Source organism: Temnothorax curvispinosus, unplaced genomic scaffold, assembly GCF_003070985.1.
Source record: "Temnothorax curvispinosus isolate PA1 unplaced genomic scaffold, ASM307098v1 QBEX01004125.1, whole genome shotgun sequence".
NCBI classification, from domain to species: Eukaryota; Metazoa; Arthropoda; class Insecta; order Hymenoptera; family Formicidae; genus Temnothorax; species Temnothorax curvispinosus.
In genome coordinates this window covers 1-11842 of record NW_020213905.1, presented here as the reverse complement: position 1 = coordinate 11842, position 11842 = coordinate 1, and the positions used below count along the sequence as shown (strand labels likewise).

Genomic DNA, 11842 nt, shown 5'->3' with positions numbered 1-11842 from the left:
ACTAAATATTATTTATATTATCATTAATTATAAATTTTTAAATATTTTTTGTTCTTATTCACACTTTCTTCAATTTATTAATCTTATATTTTAAATATATACTTCTAATTTAAAATATAATTACTAATATATTAATATTAATAAATTTCTTTAAACTTGCAATTTAATATTTTATTTACATAAACTATAATATAATAAATTTATATAATCTATCCTATCCTAAATCATTTAATTAATGTTAGAAATTTTTTTTTCTTAAATAAATTTACAATTTATTACTTTAATCAGACATAACATTCTTTCTTTTTATAACAACATTATAATTAAATTTAATATAAATTTTACATTATGAACAAATGACTATTTTCTACAAATCACAAAGATATTGGAATTCTTTATTTTATTTTTGCCATTTGAGCTGGAATAATCGGATCATCTATAAGAATAATTATCCGATTAGAATTAGGTTCTTGTAATTCCCTTATTAATAATGATCAAATCTACAATTCTTTAGTTACTGGACACGCTTTTATCATAATTTTTTTTATAGTAATGCCTTTTATAATTGGAGGGTTTGGAAATTTTCTAGTCCCTCTTATACTAGGATCTCCTGATATAGCTTATCCACGAATAAATAATATAAGATTTTGACTATTACCACCCTCAATTTTACTTTTAACTCTCGGTAATTTTATCAATACTGGAGTAGGAACTGGATGAACTATTTACCCTCCCTTAGCTTCAAACATTTTTCATAGAGGCCCTTCTGTAGATCTTTCAATTTTTTCTCTACATATTGCCGGTATATCCTCCATTCTCGGAGCTATTAACTTTATCTCTACTATCTTAAACATACATCATAAAAACTTTACTATAGATAAAATTCCTTTACTAGTTTGATCTATCTTAATTACCGCTATCTTACTTCTTCTAGCTCTCCCAGTATTAGCAGGAGCAATTACTATATTATTAACTGATCGAAACTTAAATACATCTTTCTTTGATCCTTCTGGAGGAGGAGACCCCATTCTTTACCAACATTTATTCTGATTTTTTGGACACCCAGAAGTATATATTTTAATTCTACCAGGATTTGGTTTAATTTCTCATATCATTATAAGCGAAAGAGGAAAAAAAGAAACTTTTGGTTCTTTAGGAATAATTTATGCTATAATTGCAATTGGATTCTTAGGATTTATCGTCTGAGCTCATCATATGTTTACTATTGGTCTCGATGTTGATACTCGTGCATACTTTACTTCTGCTACAATAATCATTGCTATCCCCACTGGAATTAAAATTTTTAGATGAATCTCAACTCTTCATGGTATAAAAATCAATTATAATCCAACTTTATGATGATCTATAGGTTTCATTTTCTTATTTACTATGGGTGGACTTACAGGAATTATATTATCAAATTCTTCAATTGATATTATTCTACATGATACTTACTATGTAGTAGCTCATTTCCATTATGTTCTATCTATAGGAGCTGTATTTGCTATTATTGCCAGATTTATCCATTGATTCCCCCTAATCTCAGGGTTTACTTTAAATAATTTCTATCTTAATATTCAATTTTTATCTATATTTATTGGAGTTAATTTAACCTTTTTCCCCCAACATTTTCTTGGGCTTAGAGGAATACCCCGTCGATACTCTGATTATCCCGATACTTTCCTCCAATGAAACATTATTTCTTCTATTGGATCTCTTATCTCTATTATTAGTCTAATAATCCTAATATTTATTATTTGAGAAGCTCTCAGAACTAAACGTAAACTTATTAATATATTTTTCTTATCCCCATCATTAGAATGAAATAATAGATCCCCTCCTTTAAACCATAGATATAATGAAATTCCAGCAATTTTTTAATATGGCAGACTAGTGCAATGGATTTAAAATCCTACTATAAAGATTATATATCTTTTATTAAAAATTAATACTTGATTATTAAGTCTTCAAAATTCAAATTCCCCAACTTATGACATAATAATTTTTTTTCATGATTTTACAATAATTATTTTAATTTTTATCACTATAGTAATTACGCTTATAATAATAATAATAACTTATAATAAACTTATTAACCGATATTTATTACATGGTCACGCAATTGAATTAATTTGAACTATTATTCCTATATTTATTCTAATTTTTATTGCTATACCTTCTTTAAAAATTCTATACCTTACTGATGAAATACACTTTAATAATCTCACTATCAAAACTATTGGCCACCAATGATATTGAAGTTATGAATATTCTGATTTTAACAATATTGAATTCGATTCTTTTATGCTTCCAACAAACCAATTAATAAATAATGAATTCCGATTACTTGATGTAGATAACCGATGTATCTTACCATTTAACTTACCCATCCGCCTTTTAACAACATCAATTGATGTTATTCATTCATGGACGGTTCCCTCTCTAGGAATTAAAATAGATTCTACTCCTGGGCGTCTTAACCAAACTATAATATTCATAAACCGCCCAGGATTATTTTTTGGTCAATGTTCAGAGATTTGTGGAACTAATCATAGATTTATACCAATTGTTATTGAATCTACAAACCTTCATAATTTCAAAAATTGACTAATTTACTATATTAATAACAATTAACTTTCTTATACCATTAAATGACTGAAAAAAGTATTGATCTTTTAAATCAAAATATAATAGATATTTACTTCTATTTTTAATGAAAGAATTAGTTAAACTTTTAACATTAAATTGTCAATTTAAAATTATTAACTTCCTTAATATTCTTTGATACCACAAATAAGACCTTTGCTTTGATCTTTTATAATTATAATAACTATTAGTTTATTATTGATTACATCATCCTTTCTATATTTTATAAACACCCCCTCCCCCCATGATCTTTGTGATATTCAATTCCATCCTTCCTTAAAAAATCTCTCACTCTATAATTGACTATGATAATAAATATTTTCTCTATTTTTGACCCATCAACATCAATAAATATTTCTCTAAACTGGCTAAGAATGCTTATTATTTTCATTCTTCTACCCTATCAATACTGATTAATTCCTTCTCGTTTAATTTTTATATGAACATACTTAATTTCTTACTTATTTAAAGAATTTAAAATTTTAATTACATACTCATATTCTAATTTAATCATTTTCATCAGCCTACTATTAATAATTTTTTTTAATAATTTTATAGGATTATTCCCTTATATTTTTACAGCATCAAGACATATAAATTTTTGTTTGTCCCTCTCCCTACCTCTTTGATTTGGAACGATTATTTATAGAATTTTTAACTATTTTAATGTATTATTAGCTCACCTAACCCCCCAGGGAACTCCAGTATTACTAATGTCATTTATAGTAATTATTGAAACTATTAGATTAATTATCCGACCCTTTACCCTAGCTATCCGTTTAACTGCTAATATAATTGCAGGTCATTTACTGTTATCTTTATTAGGTTCAACAGGTCAATCAATTAACAATTGAATCATTCTTAAAATCATAATCTTTTCTCAAATCTTACTATTTATTTTAGAAATTTCTGTATCTTTAATCCAAGCTTATGTATTTTCTATCCTTTCTACTTTATATAGAAGAGAAATTTAACTATGAACCACCCTTTCCATTTAGTAAGCGTAAGACCTTGACCAATTTTAATTTCTTTAAGAATTTTAAATAATTTAATCTGCACAGTAAGATGATTCCATCAATACACATATTCAATAATTATAACAATTCCTGGAACTATTCTTTGTGTAATTCAATGGTGACGTGATGTAACCCGTGAAGCAACTTTTCAAGGATGTCACACATGAAATGTATATAAAGGAATACGATTAGGAATAATTTTATTTATTATTTCAGAAATTTTATTTTTTTTCTCTTTTTTCTGAGCATACTTTCACTCTTCTCTAGCCCCAAATATAGAAATTGGACAACTTTGACCTCCTCTAGGCATTATCCCTTTTAATCCATTTGATATTCCTCTAATAAATACAATTATTTTAGTTTCATCAGGTCTTACAATTACTTGAAGACACCATTCAATACTCAATAAAAATTTCCAGGAAAGAAAAAAAAGTCTTTACATTACTATTATTTTAGGTATTTATTTTACTGTATTACAAATTATTGAATATAGAGAGGCCCCCTTTACTATCGCAGATTCAATTTACGGTTCAACATTTTTCATTGCCACCGGATTCCACGGACTACATGTTATTATTGGTACTTTATTTTTATCAGTATGTCTTTTTCGTATAAATATCCTTCATTTTTCTTCCCTTCATCACTTTGGATTTGAAGCAGCTGCATGATATTGACACTTTGTAGATGTTGTATGATTATTTTTATACATTTCGATTTACTGATGAAGATTCTAATTTTTTTATAAAAACTATTCCCCCCTCAAAATTTATGTATTAAATATTTAATATTTATTTTACATTATATATATATATATATATATATATTTATATTTATATTTATATAGTATAATTTATTATTACATTTAATTTCCAATTAAAAAATTTAATTTACTTTAATATAAATAATAGTTCAACTCATATATTTCATTATATTTCTATTAACAATTTCTATAATTTTATTAACTCTAAATTATATTATCTCAAAAAAATCTTTTCAAGATCGTGAAAAAATTTCCCCATTTGAATGCGGATTCGACCCCATATCTTTCCCCCGAATGCCCTTTAGTATTCAATTTTTCCTAATCAGATTAATTTTTTTAATTTTTGATATTGAAATCGCACTTTTAATTCCTTTAATTTATATATTTAAAATATTTAACCTACCAATAATTTTAACCTCCTTAATATTTATTATAATCTTAATCTTTGGATTATTTTTAGAATATACTGAACAATCTATTGATTGAAAAATATAATTAACTAATTATTATTAACTAAATTATTAATAAATATATAGGATATTAGTTTAAAATAAAACACTTAAATTGCATTTAAAAACTATATATACTTTATATATCTTATCTTATCTCATCTCTTAAAGTAATAATTACAATTTAATTTCGACTTAAAAACCTGATTTATATTTAAATCTAAGAGACCCTTTAACTAAAACCAAAATAGAGGTAAATTATTGTTAATAATTTAAATGAAACTTTCTTAATTTTCTAGTTGAAGTAAATTAAAATGAACTTCTAATTCATTGTCCTATGATTAATTTTATCATATTACTTTTTTTTTATTAATTAATTTTATCTTTAATAATCATAATTAAAATTAATAATAATATTATATATATTATTATTGCCAATCCTTATATTAACATTTAAATCTAAACTTTATTTATTTAATTAATTAATAGTTCTTATTTAAAACTCCAATTTAAATATAGTTTAAAAAAACATTATATTTTCATTATAAAAATAATATTTTATATTTATTTAAAAATTTATTAATTTTATTAATATCTTCAATATTATGCTTTATAATATAAGCTATTTAAATTTTAAATCAATAAATACCCTCACCCTAAAATATTAATAAATAAATATAAAAATATATATATTTTATACCTAAATATAATTTGAAAATATTGAATTATATATATTAATGAATTTTTTCCTAAATACTCAAATCAACTTAAATCCACCTCTATTAACTTAACCCCTTTCATATTTAAAGGATTATATAATCACAAATATAAATAATTTAAATACCATATTGAACTCATATAAAAATTTAAATAATAAAACTTTCTTATAAAATTATTTGCTATAAAAAAAATTCCCACAATTAACCCTCTAATACATATTCTTAAAGTCAATAATTTTAATCTTAATTTTAAATAAGCCCCATATAAATCAAAAAAAAATAATCACCTCAATACTGATCCTACAAAAATCCTTATAATTACTAACATTATTATAGATAAATTCATTATCTTATTTTCTCTTAAATTAAAATAACTATAAAATTTTATCTTAGCAAAAAATATATAATAATATAAACGTACAGAATAAGAAACTGTAAACATTAAAGAAACTAAAATCAACACTATTAAAAACATATTAACCCTATATATATATACCTCCTCCATAATAAAATCCTTAGAATAAAATCCTGCCATAAAAGGAAATCCACATAAAGCTAACCTTGAAATTATAAATCTCATTATAGTAAAAGGAATCACTCTATTTAAATTCCCTAATAAACGAATATCTTGATTATTTATCATAGAATGAATAATAATGCCAGCACATATAAATAATATCGATTTAAAAATAGCATGGGTCAATAAATGATAAAAAGCAATAATCTTCATACCCATTCTTAAAATCATTATTATCAACCCTAACTGCCTTAATGTAGATAAAGCAATAATTTTTTTTAAATCATTTTCAACATTAGCTATTAACCCAGATATAAATATAGTTAAAACTGACAATAATAATAAAACTAAATTAATTTCTCTTCTCATTAAAAATCTATTAAAGCGAATCATCAAATAAACCCCAGCAGTAACTAATGTAGAAGAATGAACTAACGCTGATACAGGAGTTGGCGCTGCTATTGCTATAGGTAATCAAGTAGAAAAAGGAATCTGAGCTCTTTTACTAATAGCAGCCATTAATATTATGAATATTAATAACTTATCAGACCTTAATATCCAATAATTTCAGCTTCCTTTTATTAATATTAATCTAATCCCCATTAACAAGCCTACATCTCCTACTCGATTGCATAAAACTGTAACCATACCTGAATTATATGATAGATAATTCTGATAATAAATTACCAAACAATATGAAACTAAACCTAAACCATCTCAACCAAATAAAATCCTAATAATATTGGGAGAAAGAATTATTAAAACTATAGACATAATAAATAAAATCACTAAATAAATAAATCGTTCAATGAATTTTTCTTCATATATGTATATATACCTATACACTATAATTATAGAAGAAATTAAAAAAATAAAACTAATAAATAATAATGAAATTCAATCAACAAAAATAAAAATCTCTATATTAACTGAATTAATTCTTATTATTATTCACTCCATTATAAATATAAAATCAAAATAATTTATCATTAACCTTAATATAAATAAAAATATGAATATTAAAAATATTAAATAATAAAAAACAAAAATATTTAAAATAATTTAAGATATTTTTAATATAATTTTAATTCCACAAATTAATGTTTTATCTTAAACTACTTAAATATATAAATATTAATAAATTTATTAAAATTAAAATTATTGGTAATATATGCAATATCACAACAACATACTCTTTTATTACACCTAAATTAAACTTATTTTCTAAATATCCACCACCATGTTGAATATAAGAAAATAAATATAATGAATAAGCCCTCCTAAAAAAACAAACTAAAACTATAAAAATTATTAACATTAAATCTCAATTTAATACCACCCCTAATATTAATATTTCTCTAAAAAATCCTAAAGAAAAAGGAAATGAAAAATTAATTACACATAATAAAAATCATAATGCTCTCATTCTCGGTATTCTCCTTATCATTCCCTTATTTATAAATAATAATCGCCTAAATGTTCGCTCATAATATAAATTCACCATGTAAAATAAACCCGATGAACATAATCCATGAGAAATCATTATAATATACCCTCTTGAAAATCCTAACTTAAATAACGTTAATAAACCACACAATATTATATTTATATGAACTACAGAAGAATAAGCAACCAATCTTTTTATATCTACTTGAGTCAAACAAACTAAACTTACTAACACTCTCCCTACAATCCCAACCCTAATAATCATGTAATTATACTTCAATCTTATCTTAATAAACACCTCTAAAAATCGAATTAACCCATACCTCCCCATTTTTAATAATACCCCTGCTAAAATTATAGAACCATAAACTGGAGCTTCTACATGAGCTTTAGGCAATCAAATATGTATTAAATAAATTGGTATTTTAATATAAAAAGCCATAAAAATTATCAAAAATCCTCCTAATCTAAACATAACTCTTCCCATTAAAATTTTTATTAAAACAAACTTAAAAGTCATTCTATAAAAATAAAATTTAAAAATATAAACTAATAGTGGGAAAGAAATTAATAATATGTAAATTATTAAATAATATGAAGATATTAATCGCTCAGGATTACTTCCCCAATAAACAATTAATATAAAAGTAGGGATTAAACTCACTTCAAATATAAAATAAAATACTAGTAAATCCAAAGATATAAAAAATATTAACAAAACAAATAATAAATTAATAAAAACTATGATTTTTATACCCCTTTCTTTTAATAAATACATTAATATTAACCCCACTACTCAAAACCTTATTATAATCAATCAATTAGAATAATAATCTATACCCAAATATTTAAAAATTAAAATTACATTAATTTCATGATATATATATATAAAAATTATTATTAGTCTTAACAAATAACAGATATTATAATAAAATATAATTATTTTATTTTTTCCTAATATAAAATTTATACAAAAAATCACAAACATAAATTTTATCATATTACTAAAACTTTTTCTTAAAAATTTTACTAAAACTTTCTAATGTTTAACCTATAATATAAATCCCTTCCATAATATCGAATAATTTGGACCAACAAACCTAATCCTAATACGCCTTCACAAACCCTAAAAATTAAATAATAAATTAAATAAAACTCCATACTAAATAATCTTAAAAAAAAATACATTACTAAAGATACATTAACAACTACTAATTCAATTAATATTAAAATAATTAACATATATTTATAAGTATAAAACAACAAAACAAAAGAAACTATTACAATTTGAATTCTAATTAATATTAAATCTAATAAAATTAAGTTTTATAATTTAAAAATAAAATATTAATTTTGTAAATTAAAAATAAATTTAAAATTTTAAAACTATCAAAAAAATAATTTAATTTATTATACCTTTAATCTCCAAAATTAAAATTCTTCATAAACTATATTTTGTTGACAACTTAAATCAACCCTTTAACTTTAATTATTACTTACTATTCATAATTAATTTAATACATTTATATGTTACCTTTAATTTTAAACTTTTACTAATAACTATAACTAAACTCATATTTTTAAATCTTAAATTTTTATAAAACAAACATTTATCTATGCCAAAACTATTCTTCCTTCATATATCCCTACTAATTATATTATTTTTAATTTTACATTTACTAATCAATGCCCATCAGGCCCATCCTATCCTTATAATTTTAATAATTTTATTAAATACTTTATTAGTATGCATTTTAATATCACTCTGACAATCTAACCCTATATACTCTATTTTACTATTTTTAATTATAATTAGAGGCCTATTAATTATTTTTCTCTATTTTTCAAGTTTAATTACTAATATACAAAATAAATTATCTATTAACTTTATAATATTAATTAATTTTATCATTAATCTAATTCTATTTTTTTACTTAAAATTTATTAACTTTAACTATAATTCACCTCTCTTCTTATACTTAGAAACACAATTTATATCAACTCTTAATCAAGAAATATTTAAAAATCTTTTCATAATTTATTCCTATCCTTACAATAATTTTTCTTTCTTATGTATATTCTTCTTATTAATCGCTATATTCATTATTATTAAAATATGTACAATTAAATCATCCTCTCTACGAAAAATTTCTTAATCAAATATGAATAAAATTATGCATATAATCAAAAAATCTCTTTTAAAACTTCCTACCCCACACAATATTTCATATTGATGAAACTTCGGTTCATTATTAGGAATATTTTTAGCTATTCAAATCATTAGAGGATTTTTCCTATCTTTACACTACTGCCCTAACAATCAATTTGCATTTTTAAGAATTATCCATATCATACAAAATATTTTTAACGGCTGACTAATACATAATATTCATATTAATGGAGCCTCTTGTTTTTTTATTTGTATATACACTCATATTGCACGAGGAATTTATTATAACTCTTTCAAATTAATTCATACTTGAATAATTGGAGTAAGAATCTTTTTAATTTCCATAGCAACAGCCTTTTTAGGGTATGTCCTACCTTGAGGTCAAATATCCTACTGAGGAGCTACCGTTATTACAAATTTAGTGTCTACCATCCCCTATATAGGACAAATAATCGTAATATGAATTTGAGGAGGATTCTCTATTAATAATGCTACATTAAATCGATTTTACTCATTACACTTTATTCTCCCATTTATTATTCTAATAATAGTAATCATACATTTATATTTTCTTCATGAAACTGGATCTTCTAACCCATTAGGAATTAATAGTAATTCTTATAAAATCCCATTTCATATTTATTTCTCGTACAAAGATATTTTAGGTTTTATATTATTCCTATCAATTTTTTCAATTTTAATCTTTCAATATCCCTATATTTTCAGTGATCCAGATAACTTTATTCCCGCTAACCCCATAGTTACGCCTATTCACATTCAACCTGAATGATATTTTTTATTTGCCTATGCAATTTTACGATCAATCCCAAATAAACTTGGAGGAGTTTTAGCTCTTTTAGCTTCAATTCTAATCCTCTACACTCTTCCTCTAATTACTCCATGGCACATTTCTTGAAGACCTGTATCCCAATTAATATACTGATTATTCATTAATAACTTTATTATTTTAACTTGAGCAGGTGCCCAAGTTATCGAAAATCCTTATGTTTCAATTAGACAAATTTTTTCTTCTTCCTATTTCTTATTCTTTATTATTCTCCCCTGATGTCACCATTATTGAAAAAAAATATCTTATATTTAAATATTAAAATATAATTAATGATCTTGTTATAAGAATATATTTTGAAAATATAAAAAAGAAATCAATCTTTCTATTAATTTTTTCATAAATAATTACTGTAAATATAATTTTTAAACTTATAATTAAAATTATATAATTTAATACCAACGGTAAAATAATTTTTCAACATAAATATATTAACTCATCATATCGTATTCGAGGTAAAAGCCCTCGTATAAAAATAACTAATAAAATTATAATATTTAAAATTATACACATTACATATATATATAAATATATATTAGTAAATAATAACAACAATACATACCTAAAAAAAATAATTATCCCATACTCTGCTATAAAAATTAAAGCAAACCCCCCCCTAAAATATTCAATATTAAATCCTGATACCAATTCTGACTCTCCTTCTACAAAATCTATCGGACTACGATTTAATTCCGCCAAAATTCTTATAAAAAAAACTAAAAACAAAGGAAATAACATTACTAAATACCAAAAATTTATTTGCCATATAGAATAATCTAATAAACTATAACTCTCTCTTAAAATTATAGTAATTAAAATAATTATAATAAATCTAACTTCATAAGATAGTGTCTGAGCTACAACTCGTATAGCCCCAATTATTGAATATATAGAATTAGAGGCCCATCCTATTAATAAAAATATATAACCTATAATAGTTAAAATAATCATTACTATCAACAAAGAATAATTTATATAATAAATATTAGTAATCAAAGGCACTATTATTCAATTCATTAATATCATAAAAATTAAAAAAACTGGACAAATATAAAATAAATAATAATTAGATTTATAAATTACAAAAAATTCTTTCTTAAACAACTTTACTGCATCTCTAAATGGTTGTAAAATTCCTATAAAACCAACCTTATTAGGCCCTTTTCGTAATTGTACATATCCTAAAATCTTTCGTTCTAATAAAGTTAAGAATGCTACCCCCACCAATACAATTAATAAAATTATTATTATACTAATTAAATTTAACATTAA

The 11842-nt window shown here is 22.7% G+C and overlaps 1 protein-coding gene and 3 pseudogenes across 1 annotated transcript; 2 read left to right on the top strand and 2 right to left on the bottom strand.

The window, feature by feature from the left end:
• The first annotated feature begins 3176 nt into the window (after positions 1–3176).
• Positions 3177–4384, top strand: LOC112453192 (annotated as a pseudogene).
• A 2828-nt stretch (positions 4385–7212) lies between these two features.
• Positions 7213–8436, bottom strand: LOC112453191 (annotated as a pseudogene).
• A 1241-nt stretch (positions 8437–9677) lies between these two features.
• LOC112453193 lies at positions 9678–10790 on the top strand (annotated as a pseudogene).
• Positions 10791–10957: 167 nt separating this feature from the next.
• On the bottom strand, positions 10958–11836 carry LOC112453190 (NADH-ubiquinone oxidoreductase chain 1-like; the record flags this gene model as incomplete). Its single annotated transcript, XM_025013801.1, is given in 1 exon segment — positions 10958–11836. A coding segment is annotated over 1 exon segment (564 nt), but the record flags the coding sequence as incomplete, so codon positions are not given.
• Between the last annotated feature and the right edge of the window lie 6 nt (positions 11837–11842).